This window comes from Ostrea edulis, chromosome 2 (genome assembly GCF_947568905.1).
Source record: "Ostrea edulis chromosome 2, xbOstEdul1.1, whole genome shotgun sequence".
In the NCBI taxonomy this organism is placed as follows: Eukaryota; Metazoa; Mollusca; class Bivalvia; order Ostreida; family Ostreidae; genus Ostrea; species Ostrea edulis.
This window is the reverse complement of record NC_079165.1, coordinates 76,366,841-76,393,161: the sequence shown is the minus strand read 5'-3', so window position 1 is coordinate 76,393,161 and position 26,321 is coordinate 76,366,841. Positions and strand designations below refer to the sequence as shown.

Sequence of the window (26,321 nt, the reverse complement as noted above, 5' to 3'; positions counted from 1 at the left end):
CAGCCATGGATTATTGTAGGCAAACTTACGAGAGCATACAAGGATCCAGTGGTGAAAGCAAATATGAGAAACTTTCAACTGTTTCTAAAAGAGAAGGTACATATACGTTTACTTATGTTGCATATTCTTATAATTTGCCTTATAATTACCATAGTGAATGAAGGCTTTGTGTTTTTGATATGTTAGAGTGAGGAATAGAGCACATATTGAATAGTATGAAATTCTCTAAAGTCATGGAATCAACTTCAAACAAACTTACTTGAAGTTAGTTCCTTGACTTTTAGGAATGTCTTAGCGTTCAATTTTGTTTAAAGAAGGATGCAGGATCTTTTCTATTTATATCAAAGTCAGTATAACATAGTTATGTAAACTATTTCTCTAAGTAAACAAAGACATATTAACTTTACATTGAAATGATCACCACGAAATGGAGGCACGTTCCAGTTCATTATTCCAAAACTCTCAGAACCTTTTATAATTTCTGGAAAACGGGGACGATATTCTGATCAGAGATGCAAGTTATTCAATTTCAGAAGATGAAAGTAAGAAAAAGGATGTACAATGCAAGCTTAAAAGTCATGAAAGACAGGCTACATCACGTATCTTTGTAATAATCTTTCATTTTGTAATGGTTTGGGATCTGCTTTGACATGAGGTCAAAAAATTTCCAAAAGTACAGTAGTCTTGAATTATTCGTCTAAATATTGATTTTCGAGGTGGAATTAGTAGCGCGAAGATTTTAAGAATAATGAACAATTATATATACGCTTTAGATGTATAGCATTTTTTAATGCAGAAGAACAAATAAATTATACCTCATAAAACTAGGTGCGGAATGTATACCGTTTTTAACCCATCAATCAGTATATCAGTCCTGTTCTTGCCAGCCAACTCCTATAAAACCGCTTAACAGGATTTCATGAAACTTTGTACTTAAAATGGACATACGATGTAAATGTGCGCTTCCGTAGGAAATTCTCATGCTACTTTTTTCCGAGAGTTATGCCCCTTTTGAACATATTGACTATAAAATGTGAAGGTAATTTGTTGTATTTTCCACATGGCAGTACTATTTATTATTTGTGGCATTGCATATTAAATTTCTGGGATAAAATTTAGAAATTCATTTCAAAATTAAGGATTATCTCCCACATGCCTAGCTCTATCCTTCGACGAATTTGGCTCCAGTTTTGGGCGCTCTAGTTTTCCTTTTAGTTGTCCAATGTTGCCTGACGTGTTTCATACTAATTGTTATGCCGTTCTTGGCACACTGATATTGACTACGGATAACTACGTTTACTTGATCAAGATATACCATAAATCAGGTTATTTTTGCTGTCGATTAATATTTAGCGTTTTGGGGAAATCAGTTTGATTCGCAAAAATATTTTTCTCAAAAATAACTCTACCGTAAAAAAAAAAAAAATTCTAGGTCCATCAATTCAATGGTCAGTTGTATTAATCTCCCAGGTGTATAAATAGTGATTAATACTTGCGATTTATTTTATATCACTTGTGCGTAACTAATTTTGGGGAGGGGGTTATAGATAGTTTATCGATGGTCAGTTTTAACTCAGATTTTTAAGCCACAAAATTTTAAAATGTTTTAATAGAGACGAGCGGCCTGTGCTTTTAACCGAAAATGCAAATAGTATAGCGAGAAAGCTGGTGAACCAAGAGTTAAAAATTCTATACAGTTTCCTAAGTCCTAAAAAGAGGGAATTGCACGATTTAAACATGAAATGAGAACCAAAGTAACCAAGTCATGTATGCATTTGAACACGGAACACCGAAAGCTTTAGGACAATTTAGTGATTTTAACTTGAAGGAGTCTACTGTGCGGTACTTAAAGAAAAATTATAAAACCGAGTCACCCCGAAAAATTATAGATTGTGGAATTTTATTTGTCGATTTATTTTTACATGTAGCTCCAGCATAAATTCGGAAAAATAAGAAAGACAAAATTAAATATATAGGCATTTTACTCAAATTTGCAAAAATTAATCAACGCAAAAGTATCCAGATTTACGGTAGGGCTCACGGTGGTGTGACCGGTCGACAGGGGATGCTTACTCCTCCTAGGCACCTGATCCCACCTTTGGTATATCCAGGGGTCGGTGTTTGCCCATATCTCTATTTTGTATTGCGTATAGGAGTTATGAGATTGATCACCTTTCATGTCTACTAAATTTGCTAGCAGGCACGCAATAGACTGTTTTCTTTTTGGACACAGCGCATAGTTTGGCCGTCAAATAATAACAATGTATAAACTGTCATTTGTCAAAATGATTATCTTCAACCGTTCCGAGACATAGACTGTTATTGTATAATAGCTGTTTCTATGATTTATTAAAGTTCCAATAAAATCTGGACGTTCGAGGTGTCTCGGAAAATCGTTATAGACCATGATAAACATCCTTACATTCGTATATATTACATTAAAGATTCCTTTTATATGCATGTTCATGACAAATATAAACATTTTGTGTCAACAGACGATGACGACAAATACCAGAATTCGCAGAAACCGAAGACTTCATCACCATCCGATGTCTACTTGAACGCCTCATTTCAAAATTAGAAGTCTCGAAGGAGGTCTTGAGCGACAGTTTGAAATGATAATTACGAAAGAAAGACAACGTACAAAATTGATCGTAATTGTACCACACTATTCAACGTACTGCCAACACACATATGTGGGTTACTTTATACATAATGCTCTTAGTAAACGATTGTAGTTTAAACTTGATACACTACTACTGTATAATAATAATATTTACAGAGCATACGTCGGAATCGATCCCGTCGGTTTGATGTCAAATCGGTATATTTATACTCATCGTTTGTTAAGAATCGAATTATACTTGTGTCATTTAGAAAGTATGTACACAAACTATATGTGCATGTAAATATTCAGGGGTTATTGTTTTTTTCACAACAACTGGACATATTTTATTTTAATATCGCTGTTTTTATATTCTGATTAGGCAGTGTAAAGAACGGGGGAAAGATAGGTTTTTCGCTGCAAAATAGCGGTCGAGAGACACACCTCATTATAGTCGATGGATGTGAATTGTGGAGGAATAGTATAAAGCGAACATATCGTTTCGTTATGTCTTCACATGAATTTGTGATGAAGGATATTCAAAGTCTAAAAATTTAAACTATATATGATATGAGCAAGATGATGCTTGGGACATACATCATTATCTCGGAAATTTATCAGCGAAAATTATATATTTGTCGGGAAACTATGTAAAGTAGAAATCAATTATTTAACAAAACGTTTTTTATCAAGATTATATAATTTCATATAGAAAGAAAAAACAAAAATTCCCTGGATTTCTACAAAATATTCAACAAGTATAATTTACTACAGCATTTACATAAAACGGACTGTTCCCTTTTAAGGGAGTTTAGAGAGCTTTAGTACAGCATAAAATTCATTGCAATCTTACTGGGACGTGGAACAACTGCACAGACTGAAAAGCAGACCCACACTAAAGATTATTTATCAACTTCATCCCTGCATTAACCTTGCCAACATCTGGAGATTTACCTATCATTCCAAGGATGTTTCATGTATTAAGTTCCTCACCGAAGACTATTCTGTCCTCGCCTTTGGAGCAAACATATAGTAGCGGATCTAGATTTTTTCTGAACGGAGGGAGCAGTAGACATCATAGCTCAGGTGACTGCCTGGAAGCCCCGAATGGATCCAGGGCGAAGCCCTGGTTAGTGACGTGGATGTCCTGTGAAAATACTGGGTTATAACACAAACAAGGCATATACATTTTATGATTTGCACATATTTTTTTATGCCTCCTCCTTACTTTACAACAAAAACTCTATGTATGTTGAAAAGAAATTTATTGATCAAATAAATCTTGATCAACAATTCAAACATGTAATTGGAACAAATAGAAAAAATAACTACCAAAAAATATTCCTAGGACTACATGCAACTATCCAATACACATGTGAATAAAACAAATACAAAAGAAATAACAAAATTGCACTCGAGCAATTCAAAACATAAATATACAAAAGCTTACTTTCTCTTTAGACAATGGACATACTTAAATTTACAATTACCCTGAATTTTTCCAGAAAAACTGACAGACCGAAGTAAAATTTACACATATAAAATACATATCTATTACTGGCATTCCATGTAAGTCAAGAAAACAAATAATAATCAAGGTAACATGTATATGGGACTAACAAATAAAAAGTTATATTGTTAATATTTAACAACAATCCAATAATGGGCAAAGGTGGGGTCCATTACCCATAAATATACAAAAGCTTACTTTCTCTTTAGACAATGGACATACTTAAATTTACAATTACCCTGAATTTTTCCAGAAAAACTGACAGACCGAAGTAAAATTTACACATATAAAATACATATCTATTACTGGCATTCCATGTAAGTCAAGAAAACAAATAATAATCAAGGTAACATGTATATGGGACTAACAAATAAGAAGTTATATTGTTAATATTTAACAACAATCCAATAATGGGCAAAGGTGGGGTCCATTAAGGGGAGGAGGGTGGGAAAACAAAACTTTTGCAATAAAAATATTCTCTGTGATCTTCGACTTCTATCAGGATTATCTTTCACAAAAGGGACGCTATCTTTTAGCCAATCAAAATGAAGTATCGCTAAGGGGTAACATACGGGGTTCTGTATTGGTAAATAATTGAGGTTCACCATGGGTAAACAATCATATGGTACGTACAGTTGTCAGCATAAAATCATTTATTACATAAATTGCATTTATGCCTCCTCCTTACTTTACAACAAAAACTCTATATATGTTGAAAAGAAATTTATTGATCAAATAAATCTTGATCAACAATTCAAACATGTAATTGGAACAAATAGAAAAAATAACTACCAAAAAATATTCCTAGGACTACATGCAACTATCCAATACACATGTGAATAAAACAAATACAAAAGAAATAACAAAATTGCACTCGAGCAATTCAAAACATAAATATACAAAAGCTTACTTTCTCTTTAGACAATGGACATACTTAAATTTACAATTACCCTGAATTTTTCCAGAAAAACTGACAGACCGAAGTAAAATTTACACATATAAAATACATATCTATTACTGGCATTCCATGTAAGTCAAGAAAACAAATAATAATCAAGGTAACATGTATATGGGACTAACAAATAAGAAGTTATATTGTTAATATTTAACAACAATCCAATAATGGGCAAAGGTGGGGTCCATTACCCACAAGTTGAAAAGATCATGCCAATCATGGTCTTTGAAACGACCCCACCAAAGCCATTGCCAGCACATCATCCATTAACAAGTTAGAAGAAACCTAAAAACTATCCATAACCTTATCCGGTAAAAAGCAAATTGTACCAAAGATCTTGGCTATTGTGATATAATATAAAATGTACATGTATTTTAAACTAATCTTAAGAAAAATAATGTTACCGGCCCCAGCAGATAACATGCGAACCTTTGATATGTACATACAATTTAATTTCAATAATATTACCAGTTCAAGCAGGTTAACTCTTAAAAGATCATAACTCAAAACATAATTCAACAGTATGATGATATACATATAATGAACTTCAACTGCATTACCGGCCCCAGCAGGTAATACGTAAAAGAATGTTAATCCGTACATGAAAACTGCACTAGTTACTGGCCCAAGCTAGTAACATGGTTAAATAGAAGTGTCATATTGTACCAATGCATATACCGGCCCCAGCAGGTATACACAATCCTAGGCCAAACAAGGGTTCTGACAAAATTTACTATTACTTATTGCTAGGTATGTTATTTGATCGGATATATTTCTGAAATGCATTTGAATGCCAGCGTCCCACTGATCTAATTTGCGCATCTGTGCAACCATTCTGTGCAGCCACCGTAGCAGCACCTATCCTAAAACTGTGACCTTTGTAACGTGTACTATCCAAGCCACAGCAAAGCAAACATTTTTGTAGGGTCTTATTAATTACACTCCTTGTCAGCTGTAAACCCCCATTTAAAATGAAAAGTGGACCTTCATTGTTTTTCCTAACATTCAAATACTGAACAAGGGAATCGATGGCAGAAATTTGGCATGGTCCATGTGAGAATGAAATGTACTTAGGCTGACCTGAAGAATTATGTTTAAACTTCCTAAAGCAGACATTGACCTGATTAAATTTTTCTGCCCCCCGAGTGAAAGTAACATCTGAAAGCTGAATGACATCATCTGTATGTCCATCTGAACTTACTATTTCCCCAATGCGTGCAAATGCAGAAAATGCAAATAAGAACATAGCTCGAAACATTTTTCTTTTGTATTCCTCATGAATGACTTGTGGTATACACGAAAGCAGATTGTTTAAAATATGAGGTGTGATGGGTAAACGTATATCAAAGGTATTGCCCAAACGATATGCCCCTGCAACTAATTTCTGTATAACAAATGCTTGCGTTGGGTCTTGGTAATTTAGCACTTTGTGAACATAAGCAAGGGCTGATAAATATGTTGAAATGGACCTAGGGGAAAAAGAGTCAGAGAAAAGTTGAGCTACAAAGAGAGCCACCAGCGAAGTGCTCAGGGGTAGTTCACAAGACATTCCATATTTACTACAAAAAGACAGTAGCGTCCTCCAAGCTCTATTATACGTAGCCTTAGTGGATGGTGCTATGGCTGCTTTTGTAAGTTGCGCAATGTATTCCAAAAGTTTTGAGGCATCAGAGCTTCTGGTACCACTGATGGTTCTGGTTGAGTATGTGGTGCCAGCTCCTGAAACTCTTGAACCTGCAACCGAGAAAGACTATCTGCCAGTTTATTGTGTTTTCCAGGGATATGTTTTGCTCTAAATATGATATTATAATGCAAACACTGAAGAACCAGATATCTGACCATCTGTACTACTACTGAATCTTTACTTGTTTGCCTATTGATCACTGACACTAAGGCTTCATTGTCCGTGAAGAATAAAATAGAGTGATTAGCAAATAACCTACCCCACAAATTGACTGCAATAACTATCGGATAAAACTCTAATGTCATGATATTCAATTTCTTCCAGTCCTCTGGGAAACTACCATAAAACCATTGCGTTTTATAAATTCCTGCAAAACCCTTTGACTGTGCCGCATCGGTATGTAATTGTAAAGTGTTGCTAGACAGAAAGTTTTCATCTAAAAACATTGTTTTTCCATTATAACACTCTAGAAAAGCTAGCCACATAGACATGTCGTCCTTACATTCTCTACTTATTGTAATGAATTTTTGATGCTTTGAAACATTCATCAAAAGATTGATAAAGCGTCTGAGGAATGCACGACCTGGCAGAATGACTGAGCAAGCGAAGTTCAACGTACCTATCAATGATTGCATTTCCTTAATCGTACACCTATCCTTACTCATAAATGAATGAAGTAACCGTGTGCATTTCTCAATCTTATCCAAAGGTAACCTAGTTTCTCTGAGCCTAACGTCAAGTTCAATTCCAACAAACTCAATAACCTGCGTAGGAAGCACAGTCTTATCTGCTGCAAGTGGAATACCAATATCCCCACAAACATCGAGAAACTCGTTGAATTTCTGGAGACATGAAAATTTAGATCTTTCAATGAACAGAAAATCATCTAATATGTGAACCACAGCATTCATTCCTAACTTATTTCTTGCAATCCATTCTATTGCTGAGCTAAATTCTTCAAAAATCTTGCAACTAGTTCTGCAACCCATTGGTAAACATCTATCATAGTAGTATTTACCCTCCCACATAAAACCTAATAGCTCATAGTTCTTTGGAGATACTGGAAGGATTCTAAATGCGGACCGAATATCTGTCTTGCAACAAAATGCATCTATACCAAGTTCTTTAATAAAACCTACAGCATCATTGATTCCAGCATAGTGGACTGCAGCTGAGTCATCAGAGATTCCTGCATTTACTGAACCTTCCTGTTTCGTGGGATAAGACAAGTGATGTATCATTCTAAATTGATTAGGTGTTTTCTTGGGTACTATACCTAGAGGAGAAATCTTTAAGGACTTAAATGGTAGTTCAGAGAATGGACCTGCTATGCGACCTTCCTTTAATTCCTTAGCAATTTTTTTTAGTAACAACCTCCTTATTTTCAAGAGCAGATTTAAGGTTTGAACTGAGCTGAAACCCCCTTTTTCCTTCAAATTCTAGATGAAAACCATTTCTAAACCCCTCTAGTAGATATTTAGTTTTTGTCTTGTCATATCCAATTAAATATTGAGCTAGTTTTGCAGGGTTTACAGGAGTGGGTAGTTGGGAGAGACACTCAGTCTTTTTTGGGAGGCTGTGACCCACTTGCAGACTTTTTGTCACGGCCCCTCCAACATTGGGTTTTGGGGTGGGGTTTTTAACAGGTAGAGCATATGTGTGGGTATTTACACTGACTGTTGCAGGACTTCCCATCATTGTATCTGAAACAATGGGGACGAAAAAGCTGGTTTTTTTGTATTCTGGCTATGAATGATTGGACCCCCCAACTTTTTCATAAGGGCACGACTATATAACACTTGATCGACATGCCTCCAAGACATTGTCAAGTCCCCTTGTCTGGCCTTCCTAAATGTTACATCATAATGAAACCAGTCCCCCCCCCATCTTTCTGAATAGATCGAATCAAGTGCATGTACACTGATAACGACTCTGGAAGATCTCGATCATCTGGGCTGCCCTGTCTTAAAACTTAACCTAGGATATTAAAAGCATCAGTCCACTCCTCAATAGTGACAAATTTCTTCTTCTTGTTAGAAGATAGCCCAACTTTTCCTTTGTCTTTCACTGACAAATGAAAGTCAACAAACTCCAGCTCTGTGGGAGGATCTAAAATATCACTCATTTGCACAAACTCATTTGATAGAATCTTCTCTTTGAGTTTTGTCGTAACATAAGTGTGAAGGGGTCTCCCCAAAGGTTTATATTCGGATTGATTACCCTGTGTATTTGGTAGCTGTCTTTCCAAATCCAAAACTGCTGATGCAGGTATCTGTTCACCTTCCAGCATTGTACCACTGGTATTTCTTTCAAATCGTTGCTGCTTGTCTTGATCTGGACCTCCTGCTTGCTCCACTTGTGGATTCTGTGTAGGAAGAACTCCGACCTTCTGTAATTCTGCCATAATATTACTTGTAATGTTTTTAGTTAAGGATTGAATTATATCACTATTTGTAGTGTCACTTGCACTTAGAATGTTTGTAGCATTGCCATTTTGCGCAGTCCTTCTCCGCTTAGCTGGAGGCTCAGTGCCAGCAGACTTCTTCTTTGGGCCCATGATTAAGATCTACAATAACAAAATGTTCATTAAGCACATGCTAAAATAATATTAGCATGCTACTATACATGCATATATCTGCATGCCATTAATTAGGGTACAGGTAATTTAACCTGCTAATTTTTATATAACTACATATTTTCAGAAATAAATTCTTGTTCAGAAGTGAACCTGACATCTATTTGACTGTATACAGTGCTACAACCTCTTGCAAGGCTTAAATCTGAAAGTACCAGTATACCCATACTGTATATAACATGATAAATTCATACCATGCCAAATAAACTGTAACTGTACAAGCCCAGGACTCTTGGAGCTTGCTAAACAAATCATAAACCCTTTAATAGGCATCAAACTATATCATATATGCAACAATACACGCCCAGGACTCCTGAACATGCTAAACAAATCATAAACCTTTAATAGGCATCAAATAATATCACATATGCAACTGCCCAGCATGAACAAACTGTTTATTCAGCACGTCACTGACCAAGTTACCAGTGTATAGACAAGGCATAAACTTAAGTAGGTAAATATTATTATCATTTTTGATAATTAATGTTCAACTTTTGATTGTAGATGTAAATGTGTCACTTGTATAGTAGTAGTTTTACTATAGAAAACAAAAGAACTGTGTCAAAGTACACTAGTTATTCTCAATGTATTAGCTCACATAGAACTGAGTTAAGTAAACCCAGCAATCCAGAATGTATTCAAATGCCACACAACATATATTGTATATATTCATAAATGTACTAGTGAACCAACGTCAATCTGAATATTCAAACACTATACAACCTAATTGTATATATGCAAAATATATATTGCACCAACATCAATCTGATTATTGACCCATTCACAAGAGCAATACAAATATCAAATATTAAAGAAATACCGTATAGCATGAAGAACGGCTAATCTAAGGCTCCTATAAAACTTCTTTGTCCCTATCACAGAGAGGTGAACACCGTCCCCACTTAAAATAGCCAAGGGACTTTGCATCAGCCACAAATGACGCCAAAATGTGAGGTTAGGATGGTCTTGCAATATGTCCTTTAACATTTGATTCACAATGCCTCGCTTAAACTCGTATAATTCAACACTAACCTGACTTGGTTTAGTGCGAATAAAAAGTTCACAAACCACAATGTTTTTTATGAAGCAAAATTGTTCAGTCAAAGATTGAACCCAGTCTACTAGTCTGCATGCAAAGACTTCTGGTCTGACTGCTTTAATGGACATATCATTCCCACCTAGCTGAATCACGATAATGTCCGGTCTGTATGCCCGTAGCTTCTCAAATAACAAAGAGTCAACTTCCAGTGTATCTAACTTTCCACAGCTAATTCCATAGAAATACACTGTACATAAAGATGAATCTAATCCCAAATTATTGATACATCCTTCAATTTGCCCCAATGATCGTTCGAGACGACGTATGAAACTGTGGCCAACCACTAAAACTTTCGCCATGTTTGTAAACAAAGACAGAGTTCAGTATGGCGGTCACACTCGGCTGTGCGTGAAACAAAACAAATCTCAGTTTTATGTCATTTTTTACCTGTAGAAGTCCTGTTCCGCTCACATAGCGTAGAACTGCAAACCTCAAACGATGCAGCAACTCTTAAACCGTAATAAATCGGCGAAAACAAAACTTTTGCAATAAAAATATTCTCTGTGATCTTCGACTTCTATCAGGATTATCTTTCACAAAAGGGACGCTATCTTTTAGCCAATCAAAATGAAGTATCGCTAAGGGGTAACATACGGGGTTCTGTATTGGTAAATAATTGAGGTTCACCATGGGTAAACAATCATATGGTACGTACAGTTGTCAGCATAAAATCATTTATTACATAAATTGCATATAATAATGGATCATACATGTATTTGTGAAAATAATCTACTATATAGTACTGCACATCTTTTTGTTGTTTAGAAAAGTGGGTGCCAGGGTTCTGTATCCGCAACTACAATGAACAATGTCAATATGCTTTGTTGGGGGTACCCATCCACTAGCTATTTAATCAAAATCGTATGTTGATGTCTTGATGTTCATTTATATATGAAGCTATATCTGCTGAATGATGATGTTTTATACTTTTCTTTGGGTGGGGGGGGGGGGTGGGGGGGGGGGTGGACCAAAACACTGCTATCAAAAATCTATTTGTTGATATGAAAAAAAAATGTTTGTGAAGTCATTGCCCTCAATTGTAGAACTATGGTTCAAAATGTCTAAGTGTTCCCTGAAAGACTGTATAGTTATATGCTATTCATTTTTTGTCACTACAGGTACATGCATGTATCTTATACCCTTGCCTTACTCTGTTTTATTGAATGTATTATAGTAATATTTAATATTTAGTGTACAATGTATGCAGTTTGAAATATCCGTATAGGAATAATAAAGGTTAATAAAGAATGGGTCTTGTGATAGTTTTAAGCTGGTATTATTGGTTTTTCCTGTCACATGAACTGTGAATCGAAGTATCGCTCTGTAACATCATTATGCATGTAGTTTCTGGACAGGTATAACACTTATATCACCATTGTAGTCAATTCAACAATATCAAATAGTATAAGTCATCAGAAGAAACTTCCAAGCTCTCGGCATTATCACCCCCAGAGATTCAATGAAATTATAAGTTGTTTCTTCTTAGTCTAGTGAACAAAAGGAGACTCGTGTCCAGGGTGTTTCAAATCAGATATGTGTATCAAGAATTTCTCTGGCAGCATAAATTCCAGGATTGTGGATTTCTTATGAAATCAAGCTTAAAGGAGAAATCGAGGATAAAAATACTTGCCCAATAGCAACTACACTAATTCAAACATTAATGGAATCGGGAATGCGTATCTAAAATATTGTCTTCCAGCAGATTGTTGGCGTTTATTAAACAAACCTTATTCAACCGGGAATCCCATACAAAAACTTAGCGACAGTCTCGGTCAGTTTTCATTACTTTAAATGAAAATGACCATGCTTTTACTTAAATGAACTAAAGTATCAAAGTATCCACTTCAGTTAGCTAGGAGATATGGTATCGATGTATTTTACAATAATACATGATTTAATGGTTACTTTGTTGGAGTATTTACTATGCTAAATTATTACAGACATTATTAAACTTATTGTAAATTGTAAACCTAGATAAGTCAAAGTATCAAAACATTTATTTAGAGTAACCGGGGATTTTGCTATAGGTAACTATATCACATTTTTACTACAGTATTAATGAAATTCTCTACTACATGTATATTCAACTATAGTTATATGTAACTTTCTGTAGATCTCAGTTTGATGTAGAATTTCATTAACATATGTAAATACAATTGGACACAATTCTTAATAATCACTTCTAAAACAATTTTCATCCATGGTTTCTTTTATAAAAATGCCCTTTTGTACTGTATATTAATGGTTTATAAGCGCACTATTTTTTCCCGCGTAAGGTAGACAGGTTAAGCACGACGTCTGAGCCACGGATTCCAAACAAATTCAATCAGCTGTTTCTACCATACTGGGGATCATCTCACAATTAAGTGAAAAGAAGACGCATGAGATAAATAGAACATCTATAACTGCGTATTTTGATATTTGGTTTATCCAACTCGTTGATATGGTGTACATGTATTTATCTCCGCAAGCCTCGCGAATAAATACACCATATCAACTCGTTGGATAAACAAAAAATTAAAACACGCAATATAGATACCCTCTATCTATGTTCAATGCTATAATATACCAAGCCCAGATACACAGTCGAATTGTCTCGCAGAAGCTGGTGTAAAATATTAGAGCGGTTTATAAATTTCGCAAACCAGTACTAAATAGACATCATACTATTGTATCGCTGTTTTTAAATATCATACACTGTGGTATACAGAAGTGGCTGCTCTGATTGTTATAAATCCCAACGCTCGAGTATTAATTGCATACATTTACCTTTTCACAGAAAGCAAGAAAAATGTAGTTTTTTTAATAGATTTTTTTCATCTAAATTGTTTATCGAAAAAGTCTGCATAATGCAATAACCTATGCATAACTTGTATATTCTAGGGGCAGTTCGAAATTGTGTTGCTTTAACACAATAGAAATCGACAAATGTGAAAATGAACTGGTATACATGTATAACAGATATATTTCCAAAAATTTAAACTTTAACTCTCCAAAACATCGTACCCCACTGACGATCCACTTATGAATGAAAACTGCTTTCTTTTCCTGACATTTTAGTCCGTATGTTTCTTGGTTTTTTTTTCCATTCTGGTAACCTTGGTGCGTGAGAGATATTTTTGCACTGGCTTGACAATTGGTGGCAAAATTTAAGACAGGGGCTCTTGGCCAATATTGTCGACGAATATTTTTTTTGACGAAGAATAATGGAATCATACTTTGTACATACATTGGAAAAACCTCAAAACTATGTTTGCTAATTTATTTTTTATGCTTAAGTGCATATTGATTGTTGCTTGTACAACATTTCATCATCAAAATAAGAATTACCGCTTATCTACTTTTCCGTCACGAGTTAGTTATTCAGTTGGAAATAGGCCCCGGCGATGATTTATGGGGCTAATGAGAAAGGAGAAATCAAATGAATAGCTAGTTAGACACACCCTAGGATACTGTGGAATAATCATTGTTCGTAGGGGATCGTGGATTTCGTGGATCATTCTTACCCACGCATGCACGTGTCCTCGAACATCATTTCAGAATTAGAAATCTCGAAGGAGGTCTAAGCGGCAGTTTGAAATGATATTTACCAAAGAAAGACTACGTACAAAATTGATATTAAATGCACCGAAATAGTTAACGCACGGAAATACATATACGTGGTTTAATTTATACATATGTACCTTGTAAACGATTGTAGTTTAAACTCGATATGTATGATAATGAAATTTACAAAGTACATGTATATGACAGAATCGAGCCCGCCGGTTTGAGATCACATTGGTGAATTTTGTTTACTAATAGTTTATCAAGAATTGAATTCTACAAGAGTCGTTTAGAAATTACGAACATAAACTGCATACATGTAATTTTTTACGGGTTCTTGGTTTATTTCTCACAACTATTTGCGGTGTAACTCGCACACCCCACCCCTTTTGGGTTTGTATTTTTTTTATTTTTATTTTTTTTTTGCTATTTCTATTTTTTATTGAAAATTCTCAAACATAAAATCTGTATCCTAAGTACGGGAGGTATTTTCACCCTTATATTCATATTTAATGATTAATATATCGAGTCGAGACACTCTGTCAATATTGATGGCGTTTCTCTAGGAAGCTGGTGTAAAATATTAGAGTGATTTACAAATTTCGCAAACCGTTACTAAATAGACATCAACTACACACTATCATATCGCTGCTTGAAACATTATACACTGTAATATGTAGAAGTGGCTGTTCTGGTTGTTAAAAGTCTTAAAGATCGAATATTAATCGCGTACATCTACACCTCTTTCACCGAAAGCGAAAAAGTATAGGTTATTCAATGAACTTTTTTTTCATTAAATGGCTTGGCTATACAATTACCTGTGCAAAATTTGTGTATGGAAATTCCAAGTTTTTGTTTTACCACAACAGAAATTGACTCACCTGGTATCCACAAACAGCGTTTGACCTATCGCAAAAATAAATGTGCATTGTGAAAATAGTTTTCTTTCAGTTAGCAAGTCAAATACAACAAGATCAAAGAAGTAATGATGACGTTGCGCACAGTATGAACGGTTTCATTGCGTCATTTGTACAGTGTAACTGAAAGACGAGCGTTTGTAGTCTTTAGTGTTTTTGCAATTGGTCGGCATCCGCTGTCGTGCGTAAATAATTGATCATTTGTAACTTCTTGATAACTACATGTATCATTCCATTTTTTGCAAATTCTGTAGCAAGAATCTTTGGGAAAAGGGAGACATAGATTGTATATTTCAGAACTCCTGCACACCTGAGGTCCTAGGGGCTAGGCAAGCCTGCCCAATATTGCACGGTTTCAAAAATAATTTCTCTACAACCACGCATCTGTAAGAAAAACAAAAAGCATAATGATGTAGACGAGAAAGGCCTCTGCCAAAATTCTAAATTTCACGATCCCTGTGATAGAGGTTCTGACTCCAGGTAGGGACCAAACTGGGTATATATAGTGTATATATGTAAAACATTTAATGCTATTGATACTAGATTCAAACTAAATGGATATTTAGATTTGAAGGAGCTGGTCGTCCCTTACCAACATTGTAAACTCCATGATCCCAGGGATTAAGGTTTTTTCTAGGGAGGTGACAAAATTATTATAGTGATTATTGTCTTAATCAGTTGAAAAACTTTTATACGTTTCCTGATACGATAAAAAAAAACTAAATGCATATTTAGGAAAAGTAGAACAGGATGTAACAAAATTGTGAATTTCCCAAATCCAGGGTTTTGATTCTAGAACGGGTCTATATCAGTAGAATTGCATCTATATTTTATTTAGATTACATCATGTAAAATCTACCATAAGTATATGCACGTTTGGAGGCGTTTTCATTTCATTCACTGTGTGCTCCGACAATTTACATTTCGGGTTTCAGTCTGTTGAACTAATAGAGCTTTCTATCAATGTATTCACGAGTTTTCAATTCAACAGAAAAATATCGACGAAAGAATAGACCGTCACACAAAACTCCTGTTCATCTGTGGGTAAACTAAAACTGAAATTTGGTCAGATAGTATTTCCAGGGGTTTGTGACCTTTAACAACGTTTTTCTGAAGTCTCTTCTTTTAAAAACTCTTTGTCTGTTGAAACAGAAACAGTCCTGTACTCTGTAACATTCTATAGATACAGTATATCAGTCATAGGCTAACATAACCAAGAATCATAGAGATATACCGAAACTGCACTCATTCTTCCCGGAGAAATGTTCCAATGTTGAATACATGTACATACCCTACTCGTATATTTACCTCTTTAAAGATAATATCTTGTACATAATGCGTTTACAAACACTTCTATGAAGACCGAGGCCGTTGAGGCTTTTTATCAATACATTCATCAAATTTCAATCTAACTATTTTATACAGGGGAAAAATCGACGAAATTGTAAACGGTCATACGAAACACTTATTCATCTGTGGTGTAAATCAAAATTGAAATTAGGTCATCTAGTATTCCAGGTGTTTCTGACCTTTAATTGCATTCTTTTAATGTTTTTTTCTTTTTAAAACTCTATGTTGTAGACGGAAAGAGTCCTGTACTCTGAAACATTCTATTTACACAGTACATCGGTCATAAGCTAACACAATGAAGAATCATATTTGATTTTTGATAGAGAGATATCGAAAGTGCACTCTTTCTTTCTTGAGAAATGTTTCCATGTTCAATACAAACACCACATTCTTATTTACCTCTTCAAAGATAATATTTTGTCGATAGTGTGTTTACATGTGCATGCACTTTAATGAAGAACAAGGAAGAAACTAACCTAACAAAATGTGTGCAGGAATGTTGTCTCCGTCGTTTGGATATGGAACCCTTTCATTAATGTGCCTCATTCTACCTCACTGCTTTGGTAAGTTATATTAATATAAATACTATGTACATGTTACATATCTTCATTCTTGGATAATATTTAACTGTTATTTGATCGGCGTGGCTTTCATAATATGTAGACAATACATGTATATGTTATAATAAATCAGATGACCAGAAAGTCACGATACGTAGATGTGTTTACGGTTTCATATATGTGATTTTGTATGAATAAATGCATGTATATCTATGTGTGCATGTTTACAAATACAGATAGAATGGGTACACCTTACAATGTAGAATCCGGGACGTCCCACTATATAACTAAAAACGAAATAAGAAATTCCGTGGATCTCATCATTGCATTGCAAACAGTCAGAATTCAGTTACAGGAATTCAAATCAAGTGTCATTAAAAAGAATAGGTTCTTACTAATTGTTAACAAAACTTTTATCCATGTCTTCATTTCAAAAGCGAAAGTAAAGTCAAAAGGGAAACAACTCTAGGATATCGCGATCACTTACTTCGGTGACAGTTGGTAAATTGTATGTAACAATATATATATATATATATATATATATATATATATATATATATATATATTACTATGATACTGCTATGTATACATTTTTGGAAAGCTTCTGAAGATGTAATGAAAGCGCTAAAGCTTTACGGAGGATTTCTGTGTTTTCTTTTCATATTTTTTTTAATATATATATATTAACATGAAACTGATAGCGATGATGGAGCTCATATGACTTGATATTCAATTATGACGATTACAATTCAATCATTTTCATTTACTAAATTATGCCTAAAATAGTTGCATCATTGAATGATTGTTTCTTTTACGCTCTGTGGAGAATTTGTCACTCATACCGAGACGTCACGTACTTTAGAACTATGTTTAAAACCTTCAAATGGGAATAAAAGCAGCCAATCTGTAAAAATGGTGGAAAATTTTCTGTTCACATTAGATTGTAGCAATTATTCTGCAAAAATAAAGATTAAGCTGTTGCAATGAAATTTTGAAATGGGTACTCAAAACTATGCATATATTGGCCATATCTATTTTAGATATAAATTCTTATGAAATTTTTATTTTAGCTTAGAAATTTGAAGCATGCTATATTTGTATTTCATACTAGAGATTAGCAGGATGTGGGTGTGATTATCGTTTGCTATTGTTTACACCGGATGTTGTCTCACTTAATACACAAGGATGCTTGTCTAGTTCTCGATTAGAGGGATTGCACCAAAGGAAACATGTAATCAAATCACTATATATAACGTGGAAAAAAATAATTACTCATATATCATTGGTAAATTCAGATCTTAATTTTAATTATATATAATCACATTCCTTAAAAAATGGATAACTTTATGACAATAACTCATTACGACTTTTCAGTCTGATCACTGTTCTAGTGTTTTGCAGAATTACCGGTAGCTTTTTCTCTAAAAATGTCAAGCATGATGTTTGTTTGATTAAGCAACCATCTCCTAGGCCAGTTGTATAACTTCTGTTGTATCTCACCAATAACGTCAAATGTCCCACTGATCAACCATCACTCCAAAATTACTCTCAACCTGGACTCTATGTGTGAACATCATTACAATGTCAGAAGAGGCCATCACATACAGTAGGTCTCCAAATATTACAACGGACAAAGCGTTTCTTAATAATCCTTCAATGCACATGTCGTCCATTGCACAGCTGCCCCCCCCCCCCCCCCATCATTCTCATAATTGTAAGGTACCAATAGGAAAACCATAAGTACTAGTACATGTATATCATATGTACCGATATCTGTGTATATTATGTAAAAGCTACATGTTTTAAAAGGAATTTATAATACAATGATGAATTAATTTCATAGTTCCTAGGATGAAGTTTTGTTAGATTCTAAACATACCCTTTCAGTGCCTCACAAATTGAGCAAAGTGGTAAAATCAAAGTATTGAAAGTACTGATGGGAGTTTAATTTCTGTAGATTTGCACCAGATGCTTCTGGGATTGAAAATTATTCCTAAAATAAAAAAGAGAGAGAAGTACCCTAAAAAATACACGTAAGTTGTGTCTCTATAACAAAGTATTTCTACACACATTTAGATACTAGTAAGTTAACACCTTTTACTATCCCAACATATTTTAAACTCTTACAATTGCTCAATGTTGTCAAAATACGTCACTACATTAATATTCTAACACAGGGGAATTTTTGAAAAACTCCACAAACAATCAACAATTCTTAGATTTATACATATTTTTGTAAAAGATTTTTTACAACTCATCTTTTAAAAAATTGGGTGGGGGATTGGCATGATTTACTCAATTGAATAATGTTACCATTACTTAAAGTGCAGGAAATTTTACTTAAACGTCGGGCATTTACTTATCCTTTAAAATGTATCTTTAAAATTGTCTATTACTGAAGATTTGAAATTAATTTCCTAGAGCTCTATACAATTTCATATAGGAAAATCCTCCACGTACGTAATTTCATAAGGATCAACAATGGACGGTGAAGTATTTACAATTTATTCAATCTACAAAAATAGCCATATGGTATTAAATTTGCCCATACAAGTGTACATGTATGAAAGGGTGAATATAACGAACTGTGGTCGATCTCATAACTATCATAAGGAATACAAAAGTAAGAGTTGGACAAACACGGAGCTCTGTACATATCAGAGGTTGGAGCAGGTGCATGGGAGGAGTAAGCATCGCCTGTCAACCGGTCACACCCGCCGTGAGCTTGTTCAAGTAAACGCGTATATGTGCTTGTGTATATACTGCTGAATGGAAAATGTACTGCGAGTGTCATTTTGTGCTGATAATTGCTGATTATGATTGTGCTTAAGGAAGTTTTGCCACCACCGACTTGACCAGTTTTAATGAAAGTATGGCCTCTTTAGCCATGCTCGATGCCTTTACTTGGTCTCCATCCATGATTATCGGTATTCATTAACCTTTCTTGTGTAGTTAACTGTTGATGGTATTTGTAATTTGAAGACCTCGTCTCGGGTTAGATAGTTGACTGCGACAATACATTTTCATCTATTTCATTCGTAGAAAGAATTCCAATTAGTATTTTAAGATGTGATAAATCAATTACTTTATAGCAAAACTAAACTTTCAGTAAATGTGGCATACAGTTTTTTATATCATTCACCATGATGGACAGAATATCAAGAAATTCACTTTTTTAATTCCATGAATGAACAGAGAGATTCATATAGAATGTGGGTATGGTTAATTCTACACTATGAGTGCTGTAAAAGTCTAAATGAATATTAATTGATCAGATATTATGGAAAGTTATTTCACCATTGATAATGTAAAAGGCAATAACACCTTTGATTTTTCTGGCCTCCGTGGCCGAGTGGTTAGAGCATCGCGCTCAAAATCACACGGCCTCTCACCTCTGTCGGCGCGGGTTCGAATCCCGCTCGCGCCGGTGAGAAAGTTTCCCAGTTTACTTTCGGAAGGTCGGTGGTCTATTCCTAGGTACATTGTGTCTGGGTTTTTCTCTTCCACCAATAAAAAACTGGGCGACCATATAACTGAAAAATTGTTGAGTGTGGCGGAAACATCAATCAATCATTTAGCAAAGGAAAACTTAAACGACATTTTATTCACTACATGTACCTATTTTCTAATTTCTATTGTTACACATGAGGTACACGTAATGTATGTCAATCAGCTGAAGCTTGTTTCGAAAGAACTTTGTCGCATCCCACGGTAAAATATGTATTTGGTTGTGTTTTTTTTTTTAATATTTCTTTTTTTAACCCCTCAAGTTCTATAGCGTGTGGTTTAATTTTCAAGCTTTATATAACACATTTTCTTGAAAACACACAACAAAACGTTTGTTTGTTTGCTTTTTTTAAATATTTGATTTAATCTACAACTGAGAGTTTGGAAAATTTGAACTGCATGACTGGTTGTTTTCACACTAAAATAAAATGAATTTATTGTCGAACTCAGGAACACATTTCTTGGTTTTATCATTAAAGTCGACAATGAATGCAGCCACTCTAATATTGACTGTGGCAATGCTCAATATTTTCGGTTCCCTTCGATTTGACGCTTACACAAATCAGTTGACTCTACTATTATCTCCGATTGTTTGATTTCCCGATTGTGGACATGTGCAAGTATGTAAATGTATCTTTGGATGTGAAAAGTTCGCGCAACTGCTATATAAAATATGCAGAAACCGCCACTTTAAAGATTCCAAGGTCCACGCTAAAGTGTGAACTTGCCATATAAGCTGAATTGCTATAGGGATGAACATTTCTCTAGGGTATTCCCGGTCTTTTAGCGCGGAAGGTTGAAGCAGTGAGTATTGCTTAACGTGCCAACGCCTATCGTGACACGAGGCTTCCGCTTTTAGGGTCATATCTGAAATACTCGTGATTCTCACTTCAAAATGCCGAACAAATTGTAAGTTTTGTTAACATCTTAGGTTTGACGCAGCCATGGCACGAGTGGGGCATGGACTCACGACCTCCCGGTTAAGAAGTGAACGCTCTACCACTGGGCTACGGTTAATTGTATTAAATAAATGATAATAATAATGCTTTATTTAGAGAAGGTAGCCCGATTAGGACATGGTACTATCATTCTCCTGGGCCTTCTGAAATACAAACAATTTGTATTGCTTGTAGGAATTATGAGATTGATCACTGTTCGTTATCTTCACTTTGCATACTCATAATGATACGTACAAAGATAAGAATAAAAAGATAGGTTCTGTGATCATATACAATGTATAACAAAGTGGTATTTAAAACAATTATGGGGGTCGATATCCATGGTGTGGAAGAGGTACATGTAAATGTAGTACAAGAGGGAAAAGGGGCGGGTATGAAAAGATATACATGTACATATATATTCACATACATACGCATGTATATATGAGAACGTGTATTTAAAATTAACCACGGCTAATTATGAATTTTTCAACATTTCTTCTAATTCAAACGTCTCTACGACGGTGATAATTTTAAAATTAGATATGTTAAAAAATAAATAAACAAAAACAATTGAAAAGAAATCACCAACAACAACGCAATGACGTGTGTGAAAAGGTAATTGTTCAAATGTATATCGTCGAAATGAATATTGAAAACTACTTAAAATGGCCGAGTGACAACTGTTGATTTAGAATCAAATAATTCTGGTTAAAACAGGTGAAATAATGTATGCCATGTCGTACAGCCTCATAAATATGTGCATGCGATGATATAATGTTTAGCGTTTTACAACGTCGAGAAATTTTGTTGAGATTCGGACAATATAACTTTAAGTATCGTCGTCTGTAAAGCTGATATTAGTATAGAAGGGAGAGACTTGATTACAGGTGCCAGTTGTGTTATTTCATAAAGTTTGTAGTACAACATGTCCATTTTACAGCAAGTATTGCCACGAATATACAATTTCTATCCAACTTTTACTGGTTTTGAATCCCTAGTCAGCCCATTGGTAGCTACCATCAATTGTCATTAGACCAGTGACATTGTAGGTAAAATACAAATGGAATATGAGCATAGTAGCAAAACTTTAATTCTATGCTCCTCGAAAAATTTCGGGGGAGCATATACATAGTTGTATTTCACTGTCCTTTCGAGCTCATATCTCTTAAATCTCTTTCATCAGAATATTGATCACAAATGTTCATTGAGACAAAGACATTTTGACCATTGTCTCACAAGGTCAGTTTAGAAAAGTCAAGGTCACTCAGGACATATAAAAGGTCCTTATTTCGAATTTGTTGAACAAGTATTGATCATAAGTAACAGGTCAATGACTTTCAGATAAAGGTCACTCAAGATCAATTTTAAAGGTTGGGGTCACCCAGAACATATAATTACTTTATATATGAAAGGAACTTAATTTCAACAACATTCCAACAGTTATTGATAAGTGTGCGAATGACTATCGGACAAATGTTACTAAGGGTCATTTTGTAAACATCAAGGTCCCTCAGGGCATATACCTTATATGAAAAAAAACCCCTATTTCACTAATATTTCAGCAGTTATTCATCATTTGGACAAAGGTCACTTAAGGACATTTCATAAATGTCAAGGCCTCTAAGAATATGCCTTATATGCGGGGAAAACTCATCAACAATATTTTAAGAGTTATTGGTCATCGTGCGAATTTTCGGAAAAAGGTCATTCCTAAAAGTCAAGGTCACTTAAAAGATATAACTTACTTCATCTTCTTACCTGTGTCAAACTTACGACGTAAACATTAGGTATTGATTGCTCTTGCAAAACACGCTCGCCATTTAGAAGTGAGAATCAAGGGTCTTTCTCAAATTACCTTAAAGAGAGAGGTCCAGCGTCGTGACAGACACTGACACCTCACATTAAAGAACCATCACTGCTACGGCCCTGAGCACTGAACAAAGGTCAAAATTTGAGGTCACCTACAACTGGTGAAGTCTTAATATGAGTATAAAATCCTCGATGGGTCGTAGAACAATCTGCACTTAATCGATATGCGAGAGCATATTCTATGTACAGTGTTTGATTTTTTTTAATCGAGGCAGGCTAACAAATAAGTTGAATTTACAGAGGTTTAAATTGTAAGTTTCGTTTAAAGTCAGCATTTCGCAAATTCTATGGTCGGTAGGGATTCTTTGCTTGACGTCATACTTGTTATACTGGTCTCCCCTAATGAGTAGCCGGCACTATTGATAAACATCAAACTTGGTATACTGGTTCCCCTAAGGAGTAGACGGCCTTATTGATAAACATCAAACTTGGTATACTGGTTCCGCATGAAGAGAAGAAAACCCCATTGATTTTTAGGTCACGAGATCGATACATATTTACATTTATAATGCATTACATATTATGTCTCCTTTTATTTCTCTTTGATTCTTACAAAATCATAAATCAGTTCACTCTGGATACATAAACGATACTCCTTATTGACATCAACACCTGACAGAGGAATACATTTCGAAAAGTGGATTTTCTTGTACATAGATTTTCATAACGTGGAACATAGGAGTTGCATGTATGTCATCATTAGTTTGACTCGTGACCTTGTGACTTAAAATCAATAACGATCATCTACTCTGTTCTGCTAAACTGTGTAACAAGTGTCATGCCTTTCAAACAAATGGTTCGCATGATTTTGAGTGGACACCACTTGGTCATAAGACAGGTGTAAGTACCCCTTTCTTTTTATAAGGTGGGGGGGGGGGGCTAAATTAAATTGTGTCAATGCTTTACTTCTATAGCCTTCTGCAGTTGATATATCTATATGAAAAGAAACACTAATAATACTTAAGGATTATGTAAATCTGGTTACGAACATAATTTGTAAATTTGGAATAAGCTGTATAAGGATTACTGTACATTATTTCTGTGAATGATTGCTATGGTAACCACTCATTTGTCGTTATTTACCCCTAAAATCACACCTTTTTATTTACACACAAAACGTTCTTCCCAGACTTAATAAATATTACAAAGTATGCCACCTATACCATGGTGGAATCTTCAAATCTGTAAATGAGGAAACTCGGGATTTTCGGACATTTCCACTATAATTCTGAGATACATGTACACAAATTGCGAACTATATGATAAGAGGCTATAACAGTACAGGCATTAAGAAAAAAAACAAGTCTTTATTTGGGAATAAACAGAGATATCCAATGAAAATTATGGGAAAATAAGGTTTTTCAGTACTATGAAAATTTTAAAGGAAAGAAGCCTCCAGAATTGACTATTTTTAGACTTCTACCAGCTTTCAATACTTCAGGCAACACATTTTATTCTTATTGTTAGTTTGATCTTTTTGAAATGCTCAATGCTCCATAATATAAAGGTAAAGGCAGTTTATTTTTTTTTTCTTAAAAAGAAATATGGGGGTTAAAATTTCAATATTTCATGAAATCAAGACTTTCAAAATACCCATTATTAGGTCAGGTAAGGTTACTATGGTAACGAATACTCAAAGCATAAACTAAGTTGTTATTAGCAATAATATACATGGGTATACTCTGAATTCAAATGTTTGAACACCTTTAGATTCTTTTGTTTTTACAGAAAATGACTCATACTGTTTCTTTGTAGGACAAATTACACTATATCCAAATCCTGCCACAGTTATACAGGGACAAACACTGAAGTTAACATGTCAGTCAGCGGAATCTGGTGGAAATTATCAGTTTTATTCTCTGGATACATCGATGGAAAAGATGAACTATGGAACTGCTATAGGAAGCTTTAAGAATTGTAACTTAGGTCAACACCCAAACTTTATCATTGAATGTGATTTTGACAACTGGATATTTAACCTGACAGTGTCACAACCTGTTCACAACCAGGTCATCTACTGCAGCAGACAGAGGCCATCCTCTTCAATTTTAAGTGTGAGAAATACCACGATACGTGTACAAGGTAATCAGATAGGTATTATCTCGCCTGAACCTTTGTTCTAGATATTCTGATGAAAGTGTTTTTGTTGCGTTGTCAGTATTCATATACAATTTGTAGTTAACTTTTCACACTTTTGACTTCCTTGAAATCACTTGGCCAATCTTAACCTATCTCACAGTCGCCTCAAAGGATTCTTAGATAAAGGAATTTCAAAATTGACCAAATGAAGAGCAACGCCTTTCCACCAAGTGAAGATTAAGAGAAAGTCAAATCATGAGCTTTTCTCACTACTAAACCAAAAAAGATAAAACTTTGATAAAGGGAAGTTCAAAATTTCATAGTTACAAATATTTAGGAATATTCTTTACACTTCTTCAAATACAGATTCACAAGAATAGAATATATCCAAAAACAATAGACACGAACCTGTACAATGATTTTTCAGGCGTACTGAACTATATACCATAAATCCAATTGTATTTCAGTAAAATCGTGTGCATTAGAGGTGCACTGTTCCTGAAACTTCAACTTTTCAACATATACGGTGAACAAATGATGAGTAAGCGATGAATGAACGCGGAGCGAACAGTGAGTAAACAAATGTGAAAGAGGTACGCAACTTGGTTGTATATGGTTAACGTTCCTCTCGAGAATATTTCACTTATATGGAGACGTCACCATTGCCGGTGAAGGGCTGCAATTTAGACCTATGTTCAGCGCTTACGGCATTTGAACACGGAGGAATCTTTATCGGGCCACACCTGATGTGATACGGGGCCTCAGTGTTTGCTTTCTCATTCGTACGACCGCCCCATTTAGTCGCTTCTTACATGTACGACAAGCATGGGATACTGATGACCTATTCTAACCCGCATCCCATCGGGATCGAAACGCAACTTGTTAAACGGTCAGCGAACCCAAAGCGCGAATAGAGCAAACGCGAGTGCAAAGTAAATGGTGAACGCAGGATGAACAATTTATTCGGAATATTTCTGGCGTTTTACAAGAGTGATACCAATTTTTAATTTGGTATGAAATCCAGCTAATCAATTGATTTTAAACTACCACTTCCTCCACAAAAA

At 34.8% G+C, this 26,321-nt stretch overlaps 3 protein-coding genes across 27 annotated transcripts in view; 2 read left to right on the top strand and 1 right to left on the bottom strand.

The window, feature by feature from the left end:
- LOC125681396 (hemicentin-1-like) overlaps positions 1-3,102 on the top strand; it is a 60,249-nt gene extending 57,147 nt beyond the window's left edge. For 9 of the 12 annotated variants that reach the window (XM_056153655.1, XM_056153657.1, XM_056153652.1 and 6 more), the window contains 2 exons: positions 20-96; positions 2,496-3,102. In XM_056153655.1, coding sequence (XP_056009630.1) covers positions 20-96; positions 2,496-2,581 — 163 coding nt within the window. In that variant the 3' untranslated portion in view covers positions 2,582-3,102. Of the gene's footprint in view, positions 1-19; positions 97-2,495 lie in introns of those variants that run through there. The other 3 variants (XR_008799850.1, XR_008799847.1, XM_056153650.1) reach the window with 2 other exon arrangements.
- Positions 3,103-4,823: 1,721 nt separating this feature from the next.
- LOC125660255 (uncharacterized) lies at positions 4,824-11,175 on the bottom strand. The gene is made up of 3 exons (XM_056153663.1): positions 10,876-11,175; positions 8,975-9,320; positions 4,824-6,804 (listed from the first exon to the last, which is right to left on the bottom strand). Exons 2-3 carry the CDS (start codon positions 9,309-9,311, stop codon positions 5,807-5,809), a joined length of 1,335 nt encoding a protein of 444 aa, XP_056009638.1. The 5' UTR covers positions 9,312-9,320; positions 10,876-11,175; the 3' UTR covers positions 4,824-5,806.
- A 3,861-nt stretch (positions 11,176-15,036) lies between these two features.
- Positions 15,037-26,321, top strand: part of LOC125679272 (hemicentin-2-like) — a 43,803-nt gene continuing 32,518 nt past the window's right edge. For 2 of the 14 annotated variants that reach the window (XR_008799841.1, XR_008799842.1), the window contains exons 1-2: positions 15,044-16,864; positions 24,934-25,260. Coding sequence is in view for 9 of the 14 variants with exons in the window: in XM_056153641.1 (XP_056009616.1) it covers positions 16,786-16,864; positions 24,934-25,260 (406 nt within the window). In the remaining 5 variants the exon portion in view is untranslated. Of the gene's footprint in view, positions 16,865-24,933; positions 25,261-25,724; positions 25,828-26,321 lie in introns of those variants that run through there. The other 12 variants (XR_008799844.1, XR_008799845.1, XR_008799843.1 and 9 more) reach the window with 12 other exon arrangements.

What these genes read in the sequence shown, in the direction of transcription:
- LOC125660255 (XM_056153663.1), bottom strand. Translation starts at nt 9,311, where the DNA reads ATGGGCCCAAAGAAGAAGTCTGCTGGCACTGAGCCTCCAGCTAAGCGG. An exon ending in ACAGCTACCAAATACACAGG is followed by an intron (nt 6,805 to 8,974) that starts GTAATCAATCCG and finishes TCTCGGTTGCAG; the next exon opens with GTTCAAGAGTTTCAGGAGCT.